The sequence below is a fragment of the Lycorma delicatula genome, chromosome 13 (genome assembly GCF_047948215.1).
Source record: "Lycorma delicatula isolate Av1 chromosome 13, ASM4794821v1, whole genome shotgun sequence".
NCBI lineage: Eukaryota > Metazoa > Arthropoda > Insecta > Hemiptera > Fulgoridae > Lycorma > Lycorma delicatula.
The window spans coordinates 49,918,736-49,942,612 of record NC_134467.1 but is presented as its reverse complement, the minus strand read 5'-3'; the positions used below and the strand labels follow the sequence as shown (position 1 = coordinate 49,942,612).

General features: G+C 32.0%; 1 protein-coding gene across 1 annotated transcript in view; it reads left to right on the top strand.

Annotated features, from left to right (window-relative positions):
• Positions 1–23,526, top strand: part of melt (ventricular zone expressed PH domain-containing protein melted) — a 54,445-nt gene extending 30,919 nt beyond the window's left edge. Inside the window, exons 13-19 of the mRNA XM_075381327.1 lie at positions 2,063–2,184; positions 4,468–4,844; positions 7,569–7,704; positions 10,352–10,620; positions 10,793–11,047; positions 13,895–14,119; positions 16,927–23,526. Of these exons, the coding sequence (XP_075237442.1) occupies positions 2,063–2,184; positions 4,468–4,844; positions 7,569–7,704; positions 10,352–10,620; positions 10,793–11,047; positions 13,895–14,119; positions 16,927–16,974 (1,432 nt within the window). The 3' untranslated portion in view covers positions 16,975–23,526. The remainder of the gene's footprint in view (positions 1–2,062; positions 2,185–4,467; positions 4,845–7,568; positions 7,705–10,351; positions 10,621–10,792; positions 11,048–13,894; positions 14,120–16,926) is intronic.
• Positions 23,527–23,877: the final 351 nt, after the last annotated feature.

The window sequence follows — 23,877 nt, the reverse complement described above, 5'->3', positions numbered from 1 at the left end:
CCCGGTTGTAGACTCGGGTACATGTATCATATCTACAAACTGCGCGCACAGACATGTCAAAATTTCATAGGGTTTGATGCCCTCATTCGTGGGAATCTTCACAATAATACACGTGCGACTGATGGAATCTCTTGTTCTAACATGATGCTACTGACTAGAGACGCATAAGCTGAGCCGGCTGAAGGGTCCATCCCTTCCTCTCATCTCAGCCAACAATATCTCCTCACCGGTGTATGAACTCATGTTCATACACAAGCCTGAAAGACAAAAGTCCGGTTTATATTTGACTGATCGTTATTATAAAAAAACTGATTTATTTGTAAGAAAGAATTAGAATTTATCTGTATGTGTAGAACAACAGCATTAATAATTATAATTCTACTATTGAGAAGCATTTTTTTGAATTTTAGGTTAACTTCAGACTTGATTTTGCACATTTAAGTGTTTGAATTTACATGTGCATTTATATATTTTTAATCTGCGATTAGTGAATTCTACTTTTATTAACAGGAAAGCTGAGACTACATTGTTAAAAAATGATAATGAACCGATATCTAATAGCCTTTACAAATTTAAAAATCATTTTGTGAAACTTCAGTCATTATATATTGAACAGTTGTCCTCTCCCTTTAATATTTCTTTGATAGGTTTTAAGTCTCATACTATCTTTATTTTTCTTTAGAGAATGTTTAACTATCGAAATTATAAAAGAGTTTTGGGTTGGGACTCTGTTACAATTACAGTTATTCAATTTTTTTACGTTCCTATTCAAATCGTCTTTCTTGTAAGTTATCTAAGAATAAAAACTACTGTTAAAAATATTTTGTGAAAATCACAGGGCGCCAAATCTGGTGACTATGAAGGATGTGTGGAACAAGTTCAAATTTCAACTTCACAGGAACTACATAAAACCTCAGTTGTACTCTAGGGCAAACATTATTGTGCTGCAGAATTATTGGCTCCATGGATTGTTGAACGCAATAAAAATATCTCCTAAGCTGATACATCTTAGGAATTCATTGTTCACTGTGCTTCTAGGTGGTCGGTTAAGTATATGTTTGGAATCCCAGAACACTGTCGAGAAAATATTTTTTGTATTTTATCAATTATTATTATTATTTATTATATTACAAAATTTATTAAAATATTTATTATTAATATTCTAAATTATTTCATGCTCTTCATTTTTTTCTGGGTCTTAATGATGGACCCAAGTTTCATCGTCTGTCGCATTATTGAAAAGGAAGTCTCATCTTCCGTGACATGTTAAAGTCTCATAAGCTGTAACAACATTCCTTTCATTATTGTTTGTTCTTTTCTACAAGATCAAATTTTCCGATAGCCCAGTCGTCTAATATTTTGTCTGGGTGGTACGTGTTGTGTGATGCAAAGTCATTTGAATCAATTTATCCATCTTTTTGTTTCTTCTATCAGTTACAGAAACCAGTCGCCAGCTGATCTGAAGGATGAACCGTTGCTGCGAGGTTCATCCTCAATATTTGCTTAATCAGCTTCGAGGAAGTAAAATTTTGTCCAATCTACTTGCAATACTTTGATCAATAATTTCATCACCGCAAATGGCTTTAGACAACAATGAAAGTCACTAGAGTTTACTTTTTCACTGTAAAAAATGTAATCGACGCGTGTCGGTTTAGCAGGAGTTCTTGACTATAAAAGTGATGCCTGATAGAAAATGAGGCAAGTTTTGGTGGAATATTAGAAGTAGGGGAATGAAGGTACAAGATGGCAACACCTGTCATTTTGTGTGAAATTTTGTTCTCCTGTTACGTTCGAGTGCATGTTACATCTCAACCGCCCTTTGTACTATTTATTTATAAATTAATACTTTGCAAAACATTCAGTACCGACATTAAAAAAAGCGTGCGTTTCTTTTCCATTGATTTTTTATATTTATTATCAAGTATTTAAAATTGAAAACAGGTGTTACTTTTCAAATATCTTGTGTAACATATTCCTTTTGTATATTCATAATTTGTTATAATCTAAAAAATTCTTTTGTTGTTAGCCATTGATCTATCATAATTTTATATTATTGTTTCAGCGTGAATAATTCTGTACTTAGAGATGATCCCACAACATCTGGGTTTTGCAGTAGTAATAGTAGTAGTGCCGGTAACAATATGTCATCTAATTCTACTGTAATGCGTGATAACACGTCTTCAGGTATGAATTTGTGCGCATTTTTTTTTTATACAATCTTTAAGATTTTCTTTTATAGAATCTAAATGATTGCATGTGGTTGTAGCAGTTTGATATACTTTTACACGTGTGTAAAACTGAATTAGTTATAATTTTATCCATCAAAGCATCTTAGTTCCCACATCCTCTGATTTAATATTCATTGTGGTAGCATCTCTGCTTTTGGTTCTGGAGATTTTGTTGTGCTCATAAAATTTATTTCCTTACATTAAAAATAGTTCGATTTTGGTACCTGTTTTAGTGTAGAAAATTATATCTCGAAGGACATCTAATACAAAAAGAATCTTTCAGTCATTGCAAAACTGTGAGATATAACAATGATAAATCAATAATATCGTATGGGATTAAAACGGCTAATAAAATTAAAATTGAGAACAAAAATATAAAAAAGGATTTTGAGAAAAATACATGAACCAAATAAGACAGTAAAAAGTTATCTATTAAAATTAAACATTAAAATAAAAATCAAGAATATATAGAAAAACCACTTCCAACAGAAAATTAATTTCCTTGGTTGAATGTTCCCAAAATAAACAAAAAACATTATTATAAATTTTGACTTCTCAAAAGTTCAGCTAGATGTATTAAACAAATAAAATAACTGAAGAAGTATAATGTATCAGAAAAATACTGCCTCGATAAATAGATATTTAGAGAAACAACACAAGTTTCCTGTAGTAGAAGAGAAAGACCAGAAACATAATTTGTTCAGAGAGAGAAAAGAAAGCTACAGAAAAGTAATGAAGGAAATATAGAAGGAAAGAAAAGAGAAATTGAATTATATTTTTGGCGTCTTTAGAAAGCCCAATTAATAGAAAAAAACATATAGACGTTGAATTTAAAAATGAAATTCAATAATTTCTTTCTTTTATTGCAGTAATTTCCTATCTTCTCTAAAACAATTTATATAGTCTGTTTAGCAAATTAATGAAAATATTGCTCTACAGAAGGAAATTTCATTTAAGTTGATTGCCTTCTTAACTGGGATTAAGTTACATTTAAGGTGTCGCAGTCATATGACATTGTTCTTCAAGGCCACTTTGTTGATTATTTTGTAAGTCAGTTGTATTCACATTTGTTGTTTGTTTTGTACAATAGAGTGTGAAGTTACTTGTGGAATGGTTTATAAAATTAGTTATTAGATTTGTTTAATTTTTGTAGTTTGTGCATTTGGTTTTTGCTACATATCGTGTAATTTTTATTGCAATACTCGATTTAATTCTTTACGTGGATTTCAATCCAAAAAAATTTAATTAAAATCATAACTCCCCTGAACATTATTATTTAACGACTCATTGACAAACTCCAGCACGATGTGCGGGCGAGCTGAAAAGCTGTCGATTCCATTATTTGTCTGAAAAACAAATCTGTTCTGTTAAGTCAAAGAAAGAATCGCAAAGAAGTGTGACAGAAAGTGAAGACTATCAAAAGGATGATGACATGAATGTTAAGTTTTCTAAAGCCAATCTTCAAAAATCAGTCCATGATTTTCAAAGAAGTGGCTGGACATTTGTAGAAAAAGCAGCTTGTATTATGAAACTGTCTAAGAAATGTGCAGATTGGACTTTTACAGATATATCTGTCTGGAAGAAAATACATTTTTTGGGATAAAATGCATTACATTGTTTAAGGAAAAATCACTGCAGCTCATTTGAAGGGCAGACAGAACTTATTTCTTTCAAACAAACACATTCTCCAATCTGAAAGATCTGATCAAAAAAGGTGTTTTTCTGTTTATTTATTTATTCCTCTTGAAAGTGTGATAAATACTGAAAAATGCATAGCGGTTTTGAAAAACAGTTCCTCTTGTTCTTAAAAAATAAGATCTTGCCCCCTTATTATCTTTCTAAAGCAGCAAACGATTTTATGAATGACAATAATAGTACTGTAGTTTGTTAGATCAGACAGGAAAGTTTCCTGATCTCATCCCTGTTGAAAACTTAGGGGCCATATGAAAGATGAAAGCTAGATTATACAAGGGAGAAAATTATTAATAGCGCAGTCTATATATGATTTCAGAGGGAAAGATTTAAAGAATATGGAAAATAAATTCATTTTACTCCAAAGAAGATAATGAAATACAAACACAGATGTATTTTTGTACTAACAAGATTGTACGGTATAAACTCATAAAAAATTTTTTTTATATTTAAAAGCGATTACATTAATTTGAAATCACTGTAGATGAATTACTTAATCATGTTAGTTTTAATTATACCGATTAAAGTTGTTTTTTGTGTGTTTCAGTTATAAGTCCATCTTCAGGTGTTACAAATATTACATCGTCAAATATTAATAGTAGCACTACGACAAGTGTTAGCGCTAGCAGTGCAGGAAGCAATAACACTAACAATATAAATAATAATATTAATAATAGCAATAACAGCAGCAATATTAGCAGTAATAATAACAGTAATAACAATAATAGTAGTAATAGCAATAATAATACGAGCAATAACAGCGGCAATGTTGGAGTTGGAAGTCAAGTACTGGTTACACCAAGAAGGCCGCATAACAACAATAATAATAGTAATAATAATAATACTAGTGTGACGATAATTAATAACAATAATACCAATAGCAGTAATAACAACAGTAATGCAGCAATAGTTGCTGCATCTCAGGTACGTCAAAGCTATATTTTATTAGTGTGTGATTGTATGAAATGTGGAGAAAAATGTATTTTATTATAAACAAGGAGGGGCTGAAATGTAATGCACGCTAAAACATAACAGGAGAACAAAATTATACAGAAAGCGACAAGTGCTGCCACCTTACGGTTTTAGAAATATAGGCACTACAGTTCATAATCAAAAAAATATTAAAACACGCGAACAGATTCTCTTCAGGATTCTAAACACTTGCGCTTGACTCGATTACCTGGTAGCCAGGTTGACTGTAGATTTTGTATGATAAATAGAGGCACTACAACATCTGTGGTGTGTGTGTGTTTGACAGTCCACATAGTTGTAATCCTCCAACACAATTATGCTTGGCCACACACTCATCATGTGTAACCATCAAGCTCTTGTGAAATTGATATTTGAACCTATTCCAGACTTTCTGTACTCTGATTAACAGATGAGAAAACTAATTTATCCTGTTTCTGTGTAGCGGTAAATGGTAACTGTGGAAAAATAATGTTATTTTTTGCAGCAAATGAAATGTAGTTTTATGCCGTATTTTTTTCATCAATGAGTTATGAACTACTATGGATTACATTTCAGCTATCCTTCGTATTAAGGTTGGCTTTCAGGATTTGTTTGGGTGTCTTTCATCTTTTGTTCATGCTATATATACCATTTCCTAGTCTAAATACAGTCTTTCATACACTTATACTGTTTGGTAAAGTAGACTGTAAAAATAAAAATTAGGAACGGTCCACTAAGTAAGTCTCTTTGTTTGTCTACGTTCTGTTAATAGTTAACTAATCCTTAATGTTTATCCTTATTTATCTAAAACAGTTGTAAACTGTGGATTATTTAATATATTTGTTGCTATTTCTTTCTTTATATAATAATCATTACACATTAGCTGCTGATATACATTTGTAGATAAGGAATAAAAAAATTCACTTTTATAAACTGAAATATTTGCATCTATTTTAAATTATAAACTTTTGAATAATTTAAATTAAAAATATTATTTTCATAAGCCAGTCATCATATTCAAATTTTGTTAGTTGATTGTTGTTTTTAAATTGTCAGTTAAAACAAAAATAAAATTAATGAATTTGTAATATTAAGAGACAAAAATTTAAGCTTTACTACATTCCTTAAATTATATTGCCCTGAAATGTAAAAATTAAAAAAAATCAAAGAACTATAAAGTTGTTTTTTAAACTAACAACAAAAAATTAAGTTATATATAATAATAAACCTAATTCATTCACCTCAGTGTCTGAGCCATTCTTGAACCAAATCTGTTTGAGGAACTCTTTGAGAAGAAAAAAAAATTGATATGAGACCAGGATTGTTGGTGTTGTTCAACACCTTCTGACCCAATTTTTGAATAGCTTCCTGTGTTTTTTTAAAGATATGGGTGCAGTCACTATCATGGAGAAGAATTTCACCTTTTGAGAGAAATGGGATTTTTCCTCCTAGTTTTGTTTTATTTTCTAGCATGTAATGATAATAATTCTCTGTTGATTGTACATTGTACTTCTAAATAATTCCAATAAATTGTGCCTTTATAGTACCAACAAACCAGTAGCATCACTTTACCAGTTAACCTGTGTATCTTGAACTTTCCTAGCGGCTGAAGTTGGATATTTTCATTCCGTACGCAGTTGTTCAGATTCCAGTTCAAAATGATGAATCCATTTTCATTATGAGTTATTATATGAGCTAGAAGGCATTACCTTTTGCTAAAAACCATCATTTTAGTTCTACACGATTGTGAATTTTAGAATTTTGAGTGAATTTTGGCCCGTTTTACCCCTTCAGAAAATAAAAATCTTATTACATAATTTTGTTCTTCCAGGTACATGTTTCAAGTAGAGCCAGCATTTTGAACTAAACAAAAGGTTATAATAATGGAAATTCTTTCTGAACAGCTTGGTACGTTCTCTGTCAGGGGGTACCGAATTGAACATTAGAAGTTTCAGTTTAAACGATTCTATTAAATCGTTCTTCCTCTGTTGCCTTTGTTTTTTGTTATTAAATGTCTCCCATAAAATAAGATTATAAAATTTTGTAAAAACTTGCTTTATAGTCTTTAGTCATACTTTAATCAAATTATTATCATACATTGCATGAGTTTAATTAGTAAGTTAATTTGGATTTCAAAAGATAACATCATTTATTGAAATTTCTAATATATTTATAAAATATCAAACAAATTTTCAATGGAACATTTACTGTACAAAATAATGAAATAGTGATGTTTTTGATTATTGAAGTGCAATTGTAAATAACAAAACTTTTTTTTGTCGCTTGTATACATTTTACAAAATTACCCCTGTACAGTTGGTTGGTTGTGGTGGGGGGTGTATTGTCACCCGACCTTAGTAACGGTGCAGAATCTCATCAATCGGCAATGTCATGTTAAATTAAGGATGCAAGATTTGAGGACAAACGTGATAAAACATTGTGTGTTAAAATAAAGCAAGTAATAAAAGTCAACAATTATATTCTTGAATTAGATTGTACCTATTTTGCAATACTTGTTTAAAATTATTAAAAATACAAACATTGTTACAAAACTAGCTAAAAATACTAGCTAAATGGTTTAAGAAATAAAAAATAATTATCAAAGTATGTTTAATAATTAAGAATCAATTTAGTAATTAGCGCTTAAAGAATATTATTAGTATTAATATTTTAATTAATCTTTTGTTCTGTTTTCAGAGGATAAGTGTTTTTGAGCCATATCCAATGAGAGATACTGTACAACATTTTTGTGAGAAACATTTAGATAAAATTAAATCTTATATGGAAAAAGTTTCTGTTAGAATACCACCGCCTGCTAAATGTACAATCGAAGGTATGCTTTATTTTTATAAATTTTTGTATGTATTATTAATTTTCAATAACAAATTTATGTGGTCTGTTCAAAAAGTAGATTACTTTTTTCTTAGTAAATATTTCTGTTTGAACTTCAGAACAGCATGTTATGGCAGTAGATTCTTGTGCTCGTGCTTGATTTTCTTTGGAACCTTATAGGGTGAGTCTTATTACTGCCAAGCAGTAAGTGTGCGTGTTCTTTTGTAACAATATATTCTCATTTTCATTTAACTTTGTATGAAATTGCAGAGCACATTTAAAAATTCTACTGCAGGTTTTGCCAAAACCTTGATATCTAAAGCAGATAATAATTTCATTGATATAAGCAATTTAACAATGGCCGATAGTATGCAGCACGGGTTCAACAAGCCTTTGTTCAATAAAACCACAGTCTATTGAAACCGGTTTTACTGAACAAAGTGCACAGTTTCATATGAAAGACAGCTGAAACCATTTATCAACAAGTATTATTATCGAGAGGTTCTTCATCATCTTTAGATGTGATCGAGTGCAAAAGTTAGACCATACTTGTGGGAACCATGCAATCGGCAATTGCAACTTGACATTCCCATTCTTCACTTATTCTAGGTTCTCTCAGGTTTACCAAGTTCTCGCAGTCCTTTTAATGATTTCTGGTTGTTCTCTAAAGTGAAAATTGTACTAAAGGGTTCCAGCTGGAGGACTTATTAAAACAGTTACTAACTGGAGGACTGCACAATAGGCAATAGTCATATTAAAAGAGGACTTCCAGAAATGGAAGAAGTGTGTGTGTGCATGCATGCGCGTGTGTGTGACACTGTCAGGGCCGTAAGGTGACTGATTTAAGATTTTCCAATCACCTCGCTATCAGATTTGCCACGTGAAGTTGAGAATTGTCATGCAAAAAACAAAATCCTGCATCAAAGCACCCTATGTCATTTGTTTTTTTTACACCTTTTCTAAGATTTATTAATGTTTGGCAGTATGTATCTGCATTCACAGTAGTTCTGTGATCACTAATTAGATTTGACAACCAAGACACCCTTTCTGTCCCAAAAAACAGTAGTGTAAGTTTCTTTACTGAACGTTCTTGTTTGAATTTATTTGCTGTAGGAGGTGATGAATGCCCCCACTAAATTGACCGCTGGTCTTATTGTCTCGATATTTAAATAAGAAATCCAGGTCTCATTTCTTGTAACGATGTGATCAGACGATTCATCACCTTTACTTTTGTAATGCTGCAAAAATTCATGCTCCACAGCGAGATGTTGGTTCTGTATGTGTATCTGTTAATATATTTGGCATCAGACAATTTTTTGTAGCCCAATTTTTCAGTCAAAACTTTATAAATCAACGATTGTGAAACATCAGAGAAAACTGTAACACAATGAAGAGGCAGTTTTCTCAAAATTTTTTTCAGACCATACTCGGCAGGATCGTGAATTGTTGTTATAAACCATGGAATAAATGGATGGATTGTTACAGACAACAAAATGCCTAAATTATTGTTGCTAACAGTCGACTATCGATTAAAATAACTGAGCTACGCAAGTGCCATCTGTTTACATCCTGTATAGGCAGCAGATTCAAAAAAGGATCTTTAAAAATGCGTCTTGTAATTTATAATTTAAATGGTGTAAATTTTATTGTAGTCATCAGTTGTGCGGTAACTGCTGGTTAAGAATTAAAGAAACATTGAGTTGTTGTATAATTTCCTTCATGACTAATAATTGAATACGATTATTGGATTCAAGACTAAATGACCGACAGCATAACTAAATGGATTTGATGAACGTGGGAAAGAGATAATTAGTAAAAGCAGAAAAACTGTTATTGTTGTTTGATTTTACAATGTAGCATTTAAGAAACTATAAAATTCAGTTCATTTTTTATTTTTCTACTTTTTGTTCTAATTTTTGTAAATAACTGTTCATCGTTTTAGAGAAAAGGTATTTCTTCAATAGGAAAATACATATCTTCCCTGTAGAGTTACTCCACAGTAATATAATATTTGCTTAGAACAGATTATTTTTACACACTGTATCGATAATGTCTGTATGTAATTTTTGTCTAAAAAAGATATACTAATGAACAAGAAAACAAAACATAAAGCATTAATGATGACTGTTTACAAAATATGCGATGAGTCTGTCAACATAAATCACACATGGCACCGTAATACTTAAGATGATACAGGTCGATGACAATCCCACCTGGTGGGTCTAGTGGTGAATGCATTTTAGCAAATGCAAAGCATTTAAACTGATTTCAAACTGAGGCTGTACAAGACTATGCATCACTTACACTCATACATATCATCCTCATTCATCCTCTGAAGTAATACCTGACAGTGATTCCCAGAGGCTAAAACAGGAAAAAAAGGTTCATGGCAATTATTTACCTCCAATATAATCTAAAGAAGCTGAATCATTAGTAATTAATTAAAACCATCACCAATTTACAGTGCTGCAAATATATATTGTTTTAGTATGTATTTATTTTTATCTCTTAAATAATTAGAAGTTTTAAATTTTATTACACATTTTTTTTTTATATATGTTTTGTAAAATATGGTGTAGGGAATATATTGACTTATAAAGCAGTTTAATAATGAATAAATGTACTTAAAAACTTTTTTTTGTTAACAGAAAGAAGAGCCAAGAAATTAGCAAAATTACATTTTGCATGCCAAGGTCGTGGGGAACATTGTTTATATTCTAGAACATTTTTCACTATGAGAACACGCAATCCAAGAATCTGGATTCATTTAATGTTTTTAGCGTTACAAGCAAGATCGCAATCGGCTCTTAGTTCAAGAGATTCAAGTGTATCATCGTTGAAAAATTGTTGGGATATTTTAAAATGTGAAAATAAAACATTTTTAACGCTTGTTACATCTGCATTTCCATGCGCTAAGGTAAATTTTTTTTGCATCTGTATTGTTTGTTTTTGTTATATTTCATTATATGAATTTCCCGGTACTTTACCGTGACTTATGTATGATTACCAGGAAAGAAATACTTTTTTGGTAATAGATAACATATTTCAAAAGCATTATCGAACGGTATAGTTATTGTTTAATGTTTTAGGATCAGGAAGCAGTTTTAAATGAACTACGTCAGAGTGGATTTTGCGATATGTTTTCACATGTTGGCGATAACGGTACCAATGTTTGGGGTTGCTTTCTTTGTAATCATCCGGAACGTGCCGTTGGATTTTTACAAGATAGTCAACCGGTTATCGAAGGACAGCTAAAAGAGAAGAAAGGTCGTTGGAAGATTTTTAGAAGGTGGAGAACAAGATATTTCACTTTATCTGGAGCACATTTGTCTTACAAAGGATCGGTAATTTTATCTTTCCATTATTACATTAATACTACAATATTTTGAGATTACCCTTAACTCATGATAAGTAATAAACTGAATTTACAATCTGGTAATTGATTTTGCCAGTCTCAAAATTAACCGTTTTTACTTTCCCATCTTTCTCTTTTTCTTCTTAGGGTCCGGAACCACCGAAAGGTATTACTTCAGAGGATGAGTGAGGATACGTATGAATGTGTGTGTGTAAATGAAGTATAGTTTTGAACAGTCTCAGATTGACCATTCCTGAGGGATGTGGTTAATTGAAACTCGATCACCAAACAACAACACCAGTATCCATGATCTAGTATTCAAACCGTATAAAAGTAACTGCTTTACTAGGATTTGAACTTTCTAAGTTCTTGATTAATAAAAAATGCAAAAGTAAACTTTTCTTATGCGCATTTGTTAACGATTAAAAAATAACAATATTTGCAAAAAAATATTTTTGCAAAATCGCACCCCCACCCTAAAAAATGCTTTTGCAGTAGTTGTCTGCTACGTTGTGACACCACAGGTGAGCGGATGAATTAAATAAATGAATAATAATATTTAAGTGTGAATAAGCAACTTGGCCTGGCTTGGTCCGGAACTCGATTGCCTGGTCAACTGCCTGGTACCTGGTGTATTAAGCCTTGCAGCTACAGTAGTCTGTACAAGCAAAATTTAATCTATATAAGTTGTGAAATTACATTGTTTAGTTAGTACCACTTGTCGCTGCTAGTACCACCGCACTCGCACAAATTAAATACATTATGTGCACGCGCTTTAGTTGGAATCGTTGAATTAAATAAATTAAAAAATATATATTTAAATAAAATGATAAATATTGTAAATTAACTTGTGTGTTTAAGCCGTGCATCAGAAACAACACACATTTGTAAGAATTTCCAAGACATGGCTTTAGCCGCACGACTGGAAAGTCCTACAACTGTGTTGTCAGCTTTTTGAGAAGGTGCTGTAAGTTGAAATCCAACTATAAAATTGTGTTGGTAACTCTTAAACTGCAGCACCACAGAACAGCTGTAACAAAGTTGAATTAAGATGATGCGATCAATTAATATAACCAATGAGTTATAGAATGGGTTAGAAAAACCTTATCAGTAATTACAAAGAGCTTGTTTCTATTCATCCACTAGACTTAAAGCCACATAAACACTATTAATTTTGAAAAACCAGTTTTTTTATTTAATTAGATAAAATATCTTTCAGACCTCATTCACTTTTGTTTAATCACTGCTGTGTATGTGTGTATATGTGCGCACATGTGTGCACCCTCCCTCATGCACTCGTGTGTGTATTACTTATTCAATATCTAGTGATTAATTTTTTAGCATTTAAAATGACAATCTTATTTTAGATTTTTTAATAAGTTCCTAATTTTTACAATTTTCTACTTTAAAATCATTTAGTACATGAATGCTTACCATAAAAAAAAATACATCACTGACCTATAAAAATTCTCTAACACTATAATTTTTTTTTATTAAACCTTCGATGTCTCAAGAACAATTAGCCAACTTTGATAAATGAAAAGCCAAATAGCCCTGTATTTTTAAATTTCACTCGGGAGTCGTATAGCTATCTCTTACAGAATTTTATTTGATCAGAGAAAATTCATAAATAAACTGTAACCTTTGTTTATGGGATACTGCTCACCCAGTAATGAAGTTACTTAGCGGGTAAATTTTCACCTAAAGCCATTCCAAAAATATTTCAATAAAAACTTTGGTTAAAGAATTAATCGAGACTGGCCAAGCACTTCTTGTTTTTAAGTGATGATCAGTAAAAACATAGTTATGTTTAAAAAGCTTTTAAAGTCCTTGGATTCATGATCAGTTATAAAATATGAGAGTTGTTGGAAAGTTCTCGGGATAAAGAAAACTGAAGATTTTTAGAAATTTTTTTATTTCAATGTTGTCATATTGCAATTCAGTATATTTAGACCGATGACTTTATATAATGTATAACATTCAGATAACATTTTTTAATATTCTCAACATAATCTGATTTGTCCAACTTTGTAAAATAAGTGGTCATCTTAGTTTTGACCTTATCATTTGAAATGAATCTTCATCCAGTGAACCGTTTCTTCTGGTTTGGGAAGAAGAAATAATTATCGGAAGCCAAATTCGGTTTATGTGAAGCATATCAAAGCGTAGGTCATTGAGTTTTGTGATAACAGTCTGATACCTGTGTGTAGACTGATGTGTGTACACGAATTATAACGGTAAAACAGCGCTTTTGTTTTGGCCAGATGCGGACATTTAGCCTTAACAGCATCCTTAATCGGTTCACTAGTGAAGTGTAGTACTTAGCGGTAATGGTCCTGCCCTTTTCCAGGTAGTGAGCGCTATACTGTAAAACTGTATCCGTGACTTTTTCTGCGGATAGAACAGTTTCTGTTTTCTTTGGTTCACTTTTACCTGTTCCCATCAGCTGTTTGGACTGCTTTTTGGTCTCTGGTGTGTAACGCTGAATACATTTTTCATCTGCTATTTTAAAAGGTCAAAAACCCAGCAGAAAGCAAAAAACATTGTGCAAAATGTAAGGGGTACGTCTAAGAGATGTTTATTATGTCAACTGGCTCATGTATCTTAAGTCAGTGATAATTTAATTTTGCACTGTGAACTTTTGTGATGATTTCATCAAGTCGTGTGATTTTTGGGGATCCTTTAGCATTCATCAGCAAATTTTCCTGCACCCTTAGATTGCTGTATTTAAATTTGATTTTCCTTGAATTTGTTAAAATGTTACTTTATTCAGTGAATTAGTGGATGTACTTTTATAGTTTATTTTTTAATAAATTTTTTTGTTTTAAATTTGCAGAAAGATGATAAAGATGTTACGCCAATTGATGTTCACCAAATACGTAGCGTTAAAGTCAGCCGAGGAGCGAGAAATATACCGAAAGCATTTGAAATATTTACTGGTGATGATTCATTGATATTAAAACCAAAAGGTGGTAAAAATGCAGAAGAGTGGGTTCAGTGCTTATCTGTTGTGGTAGCTCATTCGCAATCGAAAGACGGACCTTTACGGGGTTCTAGTCTTGTACGTACTTCTGTATAGAAATTTAATTTAATTTATTTATATTTGTTTATAATCTAATAATTAGTACAATATGCAATATTAATATTTTAGATATTTTTTTTTAGGTAAAGTGAATTTATTTTTGTACATTTAGGTTGTAAAGTCATGTTGTTTAACCATATATATATATATATATATATATTATACTAATAAATAGTTTTTAAGAATTGCACTCTACAATACTTTATAATAATAGAATATATTAAAAATTATATATATATATATATATATATATATTTTAATATTATTGTTACTTACTTAAATTTTTGACTTATTAATAATACTGAAGATTTTTGATACATGAGGTTCGTTGTCAGAATATAGTATTTAAAAATGTTTTAAATGTTGCACTAATATTGCAATTTTTTGAAGAAGAATTATTGAAAACTAGTATTTTCATCTAAAGTAATAATAGGGAGCAAACTGCTTTATATGGTATTGCACATGAATATGTTTTTTTTAATCAATACTGTCAAACTTTTAAGTTGTCTGAAGTCTTGATTGTTTTCAGGTCGGTTGTATTGAAAAACTTATTTATTTTTTAGTTAGCCATGTTGTTTATAATCGCTGTTCTCATATATTTTGAATAGTTGTGTTATAACGCAGAGCTATATTTTTCTTTTTTGTTATAATCATGATGTGGTTAAAAAAATGAAAAAATAGGTAATCTAAGTGATAATATTTATATCTTTATTTTTTTTTTTTGTGGCATCAACTAGTATGGTAATCAGCCATTGTCAGTATGAGTCTGATGCGGTTAAACTTGACTGCATCTAAAATCTGCACAACAGTTTCTCGTGTAATACAGGAACTAGTATAAAATGTTGCATTTAGTTGTTAGCATTTTATGTCCAAAATAAACGGTACGCCAGATGCATGGGGGTATAATATCTGTGTATTATTTACCCCACACTTCGCACCTTCTTTCTTGTTGGCTCTCGGTCAAAAGCTGAATTACTTTCAAAAAAAACTTTTTATTGATTTTATAACTGTAAGGGTTTTATTCATTATGCATGAAACCGTTCTGGTCCAAAAAAATGGTTGATGTTATCTTGAAATTTGAACAACTGTTCAAATGATTTGAAATGCTGATACAGCATTAATTTGACAGCATGTTATATGATTTATATGTTATTCATTTAAGGTTTTCTAAAAAATAATTTGAGTTTTTATAATTTCTTTGCTTTTCAAGAGGAGTTAATTTTGTTTATAACAGAAAAGTACTGCAACTGTAAATTGCAGTTTCAATGCTCGCTTAAGAATAGGAATGAAACAACATTGAGGGATGCAGCAAAAACAGACTTATTTCCAAGAAATCCCACTATGTAGACCTTATGTACCAAATGATTGGACACCCTATTCAAAAATTCAGTTTTTTTGACAACTGAAGGTTTATAAAATTATAGTTTTTTTATCTGTAATTATAAAGGTTAAATATTTTAATTCAGATAAAGCAAAATTATTAAAAAAACGTTTTTTTTGCATAACTCCAAAAAAATAATTAACAACAATAATATCTAAAGAAATTACATCTGTCATTGTAGCAGATAGAACACATTGTAAGACAAATGTATATGATCACTTATTTGCTTTTTTATGTAAATATTACACATTACATAATAAATGTTTAGGAAAATTTTTATATAGGTAGAAATTGTTCTGTGATAACTTTTGTAGAATATATCTTGATGTTTTCAGATAGTTTGTCATTCTTAAGTGATTATGTACCTTTTGGTTACAATTCTAAGTAAAAAATTTGACATATTAAATTTTTTTGGTACTGTTTTAAACCTTTATTTTAGGTTATTTACATATTTGTAAATAGTTTAAATTGTGTTGTATGTTTTAGAATAATTGAAGATTAATTCAGAGATAAAACACATTATGTATCTTCTAATTTAGAGTTGAATTTCACCATTTCTGGCTTTATAGATTGCAGATTTAATTTTATTTGGATCTGTACGGCACAAGTTAAGAATAATAAGTTAAGAATGATTCACAAGAAAAGGGAAATAATTTGGTAACTGATTGTAGAGATTGAAATAAGGAAAAAAATGTATAATGTCTAAAAATGCTTTGTTATCTAGTTACAGCTAGCAAAACATTTTGCCTGGATTTCAGTTCCCCTGGTGGAAATATCATTGAAATTTTTAAGGTACTATACTATATAAGGGGTAAACTTGATGGTTTCTTATGTTTTTTGACTTGAAAAATCAAATAAAACAGGTCCCCAAACTGTATCTTTTGTCATTTTTACGATATCCAATGTAAAACAGAAAAATTAGGTGTTACAAGTTTTTTTTTTTTTTTAGGTCTGAAATATAATAACTTTACTGTATATCAGAACGTGTAGAGAATCTGTTGATGTAATAAAGTCTGTGAAAAGCAAAAAAAGAATTTCCTTTATTATTAAAAACAAAATTTAACAGATGAATGTTACGAATTTGTAAACATTAAAAGCAGCAGCTGTTTTTAGTGCAATAAATTTAGATTTTTGAAAGATTAGGTTGGCAACATTTAACTATGCTTCAAATTTAATTTGAATATTATACATTGTTGTCATAAAATTGTGGTGGTTGCATGCTAATAATAAGCATTAGTTGTTTTTGACATAATTCTAATTAATTATTTTTGACAATCAAGTTAAGGTAATGTTTTTGTGTTTGCTATACTCTAAATTGTACCTAAATTTTTCTATTTGAATCGGAACTTAAAAAATGTTGCGTCTTTTCACTCATGCAAAACACACTGATGATTTTTGTGTACAGCTTTTGCGAATGAAGTGCTCCAGTTGCAGTAGAAGAGTACCAGTGTAGGTATCTTGGATGAGTAGATGCAAACTGTAAAATATTTTGTAGAATATTTAATAACCTTGGTGAGAATGGTACACTTTCCAGGGGTACATAATGATGAAAGAGAAAACATTCTTCAGGTGGTGCAGCTTTGACCTATAACAAGCATGCTAAGATTATCTACAAGACTATGCATTCCACACAGTACAGTATGGAGGACATTACTTCCTCACAGACTGCTGCATCCTTAACATGTTCTGAAAGTTCAAACACCTCCAGATCGGTGATTATGTCAGACGACTGCAATTTTGTTAATTGGTTAATGATTATTGTGTAAAGGGTCTTGTTGGTAAGGGTTATGTAGCCTATGAAGATTATTTTACAAGTTAAAATGTTGAAGTAAATAGCAGTAATTGTGAAAATGGAATGAGGATTTATTTAAATATTTCTGAACTTTCAATGCTTATACTTGTGAGATGAAACTTTTGAAGATGTTTTACATCAAATTGATGAAGTCATTCTAGTTTGCTGTAGATAACGGCATTCATTCTTCGATCTGGCGATTGTGATGGTGATTTATTGGAGATAAAAATATGGTTATTGGTTTTTCTATATTAACTTTGTTGTACTAATTAAAGGCTGAAGATTTAAAGCATGCATTATTGTCCGTAAACAAATAAAATTTATATTCTTAATTAGGGGCTATCAGTATGTAAAAAAACATATAATGAAATAAAACGATTGTAACGTCTGACAAAACTGTCTTGGCTTTGTTTCATTCATTCCAGCGTTTGGCGTGAGTGGTTAACATCTCAAAAATATTACGTTGCAAAAGCTGAGTGTGCTGCTTAAGTTGCTATTATTTTGTCACCAAACAAAGCTGTGGTATTTTATCAGAATGAAGCAACACTTTCTACTATTCAAATGTAAAGTTATTACTTTATAGAAAGAGCTGTTGACCATAGCTCTTCCAGTCATCATAATGTATAAGCACTGTTGTCATATAGCTCTAATGACCAAAAATATGGACCTTTGCTCATGGGTGGGGGTATCTGTTTTGATTGGTGTTAAGTACATACTATTTCTATCTCTCTTCAGATAAATTTTATCTGTCCAACCTATATTAAGAGGATTTTTTGTCCATCAGGAATATAATTATAAAATTTACAGTTATGCATTTAAATACTAGAATAGATTAAAATGAAATAAAATAAATGATTAAAATTTGTGTATTAATAACAGTTACGTATTTAAAAGTAAGTAAAGTCAGACATTAAATAAAAAACATTTTGTCTGTAAAATATTCTCAACTATTATCTAGAAAATTTAAATTGTCAAAAGTGACAGGGTTTTCAAATGGAAATTAGAATTATGTTAAATTTTACGTGCAGAAATGCAGTTTACCCACACATACCTGGATCAGCAACCTCTTGGATCTTGCCTTCTCCTGGCAAGAACTATTGTCTGGGTCTTTTGGATCGCCAGTTGAAACCAGTTTCGCACAAGCCAAGTTCTTACCAGTTTTATCATCTTTTGCCATAACCTCTTCCTCACTTCTTCCAACTATGGTCAAGGCAGGTCATCTGCGTAAGCAATCGGCCTTACTCCCTCTAGAAAGTCAGGCCTCAGTAAGCAGTCATAGGCCAAGTTCCAAAGGTAGGCCCCACGACAGAGTCTTGTGGGATACAGCCCATGGGGACAGTGACCTCACAGTTGGCTGTGGCCCCAACAGCCCATCTGTCGTTGAATGATATATATGGTAGACTTGAATGATATGCTGGAGATAGGGGCTAATGCCCCAAGCTCTCAGAAGATAATTTCCCATGATAGGCTGTTAAAAGCATTCCTGATGTTCAGAAGCACCTTCATGGGATCCTTCCACTTGCCCTCTAGCCACCTGCAGCTTCATTTACAGTACATCAGACAGCATGTACACTGTGGAGTGCCTAGGCCTGAAGTCGTACTGATCCTCACTGAATTCTCATCGAATGTTATCTTCCTCCTTTAGCCTTGCCAACGTTTGCTGATAACAGTGCTTTGCAATTAACAGTTTGCTGTGCTGAACAGCTGCAGCTGTTCAGGAGACAAAGGAGCCTGTATGAGAATGCCAAACTGTCAGAGCACCGAATCTTCTTGATCGTAACTAGCTGGGCTCCCTTCCAACTCCTGAGGATGTGCTTGTGTTGTAACACTGTAACATATAGTTAAAGACATCTAGCACATCGCAGGGTTTGATGTTGACCACTTCTACAGGCAGCTTATAAAGACCAGGATCTTGCCACATTTTAGGCTATGCATGCTACATGCAGCTCTTGAGTGTGAAGAGGGAGGGGGAGATGTCTTCGGTCATCTCTTCCCTATAACACTGTCCACCATCAAGGAACAGTTGTCACATCCTCATCCAACACCCTGCACAGCTTCTTTCATCTAAGTTTCTTTGAATTCCATATCTCCCTCCTATGCTCTCTTCTGGCCTACTCTAAAAGGTTCTTTAACCTCTGCTTGTTCTCTTTATCCTTACGGTAGTTAGACCTCAGAAGCTACCTGCTGGCCTTTAAGCAAATCAATGTAGCTTGAGACATCTCATTGCTCCACCAATACACACTCCTTTGGGGAAAACCCTTCTCTTAGCCAATGTATCACAGAATTCTGCAGTAAGGTCTTAACTCCTCAGCAGAGACACAGGGAGGATACCTGCATCAGGTCTCTCAACTGGTAAAAGGGTCTCATCCTGGGTACTGGAACAACACTCACTCTATGATCACTGAGCATCTTGTCTGAAGGAATTTTCCAGCCCTGCATGCTGATTAGCAAGGTCTCAAAAGTAACATTCCGGTAAGAACCAAAATCACGTCTAACAAAGGTTGTGGTCTCACCCTCATTGATCGGGTGGAAGCCATCACATCCTCCAATAAAACTCCCCTGGGATCAGTGATGATGCCTCCCCATCTGCAACTCTTGACATTAGTCAAGCCAGCTATGACTGTCTTGCGCCCTCTTGCGATTTCAGTCATCATCTTGTCCACAGCATTTCCATAAAAGCCTTAGTGGGGCATTGAGCAAGATATAGATGTTAAAAAATAAGACACACTGACCTTGGCCCACACAAAACCCTCATCCCGACTCTTTTGGGCGACAAGGTAAGTTCAATAGATGTTTGACTTATTGTGATCGCTTTCTCTCCTTAGGTCATGATAATTCTTTCAGTCATGATCTAGTCCCAGTTGGGTTCACTAATCAAGAGTAGATTCATATTAAAGATCTACAGCATCATATGAGAGCCTCTGCTCCTGTTCACATTGACTTGTAGGACAAATCCTGCTACCTGCTCTGTGACCCTCCATCCCAAACATCCCGCAGAGCACACACATGAGCGCTGCCGGACACCCTCCTTTTTATGTCCTGGCTGTCCACAGTTATAAGATAAGTTTCAACCTATTGTGGCCTATGCAGCCGACTGCCTTGTAACCTGTTTCCCAACAGCCAAAACATCTATTTTGTCTGCCCTGGGCTGGACCCAGACAATCTTCACCCTTTCCTTTTCAGTGAGGAGCTTGGCTACTTTTGCAGTGACCAGGACTGTAGCATTGTTAGTGCATCCATTTGCTAGTCAAGGGACGTCACTTTGATTTCCCCAGCTCTGCGTCTCCAGCTGCCTTCCTGATTTCATGGACTATGACCTCTGGGAAGAGCTCTTGGCCCCATGCATGTAAATAGATCTGGCCCCTTAATTTTCTTGGTGACTGCCGTACCCTATACTTTTTATTTCTCCTTTCTTCCTTTTTTACCTAATTTCATACAAAAGAATTCTATATCAACTTAATTTTTATTCTGCTTAAAAACTTGTAACATTATTAAAGTTTCTAATATATCTAGTTCTGACAGTTTATTACAGTTTCTTTAAAGGTGAAGAGAAATTAGGTACTCCCCAGAAAAAATCTGTATGGAAATTACAATCACGTATTGTAATTGCATTACACGAATAAAAAAATATGACATAAGGGGGCACTGTGCTGCCCATAAAAAGTAAATGAAATAATACTGATGCTTATTATTAACAATAAGAATTAATATCCGATCTATGCCTATAAACCCTGTTACCATTAGAATTGCATAATAATAGAAATTTCAAGTATTTTAACACTCCTAGATGCTGACTTTCATTAAACATCATTTATTTTATTTGTTCAAATGTTTTTAAATAATAAAGAAGAATATGTGGCTGTGTAGAGAAGACACATCACCTCAATTTAAAGAAATAAACATTGACATTATCTTTTCCCAAAAGCCAACGTTTAATACTAGATTTCAATTTTCGATAAGTAAAGTTCTTTATTTCATTAGGTATAGTGGTGTAAAGTTGAGCTATGTAGAACCTATGAAATATCTCTTTTTTTTGATTGAAGGTGGTGTACTCACCAACAGTAATTTTATTGTTTTGTCCACTTTTGATAAAAAAAATTTCCAAGACCTTGTAAAAATATAGGTATCTTAAGGGTAAAGTCCCATTATCAAAAAATCTGTAATGAAATACGCTAGACGAGGTTTCTTAGAGATTGTCCCGATTATATATTTTTGTCCTACAATCAAGGGATGCATCACACTGAGGTGAGCACCATTCCATGTCATTATGCCATATTGCAGTCTGCTTTTGATTAAAACATAGTACAGAGATTTCATTACAAAATCAAAATAAAGGAAAAACTAATCAGGGGAAATCAAGATTATTGCAGAGGAAAAAATTGTTCAACACACATTAACAAGTTCTTTCTTTAATTTTCGTATATGAATTGCCATATAAGTCCAGGATCTACAGTTATTTCCAAATACTTAATGTGGTCAGTTTCATTGATCTAATTACCACAAACTTTACAACTATTTGTATTGTACTTTTAAAATTATCTCAGCCTTCAAGGCACTGGCACTGACCCTGTATCCTGGGCTCAGATACAGAGCTCTTCTCCATCACCTTTTCTCATAGATTTACGGTATTTCTCATTTTAGAAATACGGGCACGAATTTTTATTTCAAAAAAGCCATTTTTGCTCTTAGCTAAAACTTTACAAATACATCTATTTGTGATTCTTAATGCAGCTGTGAAGGTTGTGTATCATTAATAAAATGAAATGCGTTAATAGGTTTGCGGAAGTTCTGTTCAGTTTTTTGTATAAAGTGCTTATATTGGCAAATTTCAAGCATGCTACTTATTTATTTATTAAAAAAAAGTCTCATCGGTAAATTTATTGCTGCATTGAAGCCGACATCATATATCGCAAGGTGCACGCATTTGTCGATCCAGCACTCCAGTTCCCCTTTTTGTGTTTTAAGATTTTCCAGTTTTCTTAACAGTTTCACTTTATTACTTTTCCAGTCTGCAGGATATCCTCGCCTCTTCATAGATTTATCTAAAGTTTGATCATCGACAAACTTGTTGATCAAGACCGACTGAGGCTTTCTGTAGTATAGTCTGCTTTTTTTTTTGAGTGCTACTTTCCATCAATTCAGAAGAACTTGTTAAATCAAAATCATTATGAAACCAAGAATCGGCATTTGTGAATTTGATATTCAGCAGTGTGAAGAGGGTGCACCTTACTTTTGTTATTCACTGCATCAAAGAAAGAACCTTTGCTATAAATTGCTGAACTTCTACACCAGATTTTCTTAATATTCTTTCTTAAAACCTTATACTAATCTGCAGATCGATTATAAATTAATTTAATGCGACTTACTTTCAATTATCTCTATGGGGTCAGCATTATCCAAGGTTTAGAGCATGTCAAATTTGTCCAAGGTCCTATCCAAAGTAGGCCCATTATTACAGCTCTGATCCTCAACTATCAGTTTCAAAGGCATTTCTCATAGTATCACCATTCTTCAATTTACTGTCCAAAATAGGCATACCTGTAGAACTCTTGTTGGCCCTGGAAAACAAAACCTGTTGTAAGTACAAACACTATTAATTTATGATAAACTAAAAATTATTTTAAAGAAAATGTTAAAAATTACTTAGAGAGTTTTAAGTAGCTTTTTATTTCTAAATATGACATAATGAAACGCTTAACTTATTTCTGATTTTGTCACATAATTTCACCATGGAAATACGTTCCATTCGTGGCAGAAAGATACTCAGGAACACCAAAAATAAACTAATAATGCAGTTTAATAAAACAAGTTCAGGAGCTCAAGATTAAGAACACGTATTGTAAGGTAGTTTCAGGTCGCTTGAAAATAGGTAGCTTTGTGTAATACAAGACTTTCTTACTCAGGCATCTTTTGACACGCTAAATGTTGTGCCACTTCTTGGATTTCTTTTAAACTATTGTTGTGCCAGTACTGCAGCGACACAGCATGTATCATAATTATTTTTATTTTTAATATTTTTGAGTTGTACCACTACTTTAATTTCGTAATTATTATGTAGAGTGGTAGTGCAAGAGGATGCTCAAACTTAGGAAACCATTTTAATGTGTTTATATGTTAAAAAGAGAGTTTTTTATGAGCAAGTGTCTTATCTAACTTCATTTTACAAATTTATAACTCTAGAACAAATTGTAATAAAGAATATATATATATATATATTTGGAATACATATTATACCAAAATTTTCTAACTATAAAAGAATATTGTAACATTCTATTTTAAAATATCAAAATGATGTCTTTTTAATTATTAATGTCTTAGTAATTTTCAGTTCTAAAAAATTGTGTTAACCAGATTAAACATTAATTATTTTATTTCAAATTAATTGACTTGCACCTCATTTCTGTATAAACGATTTAAACAACTTAAGGATAAAAATATTGGGTTTACTATTCTGTCTTAACTGTTCTTGTATATCAGTGCATTCATTGCTATAAACATCTTCTACATTAATTTTAGTTTGAAGAATTTTCACTGTAAAAATTCAGCAGCATAGTTGAATTTGTG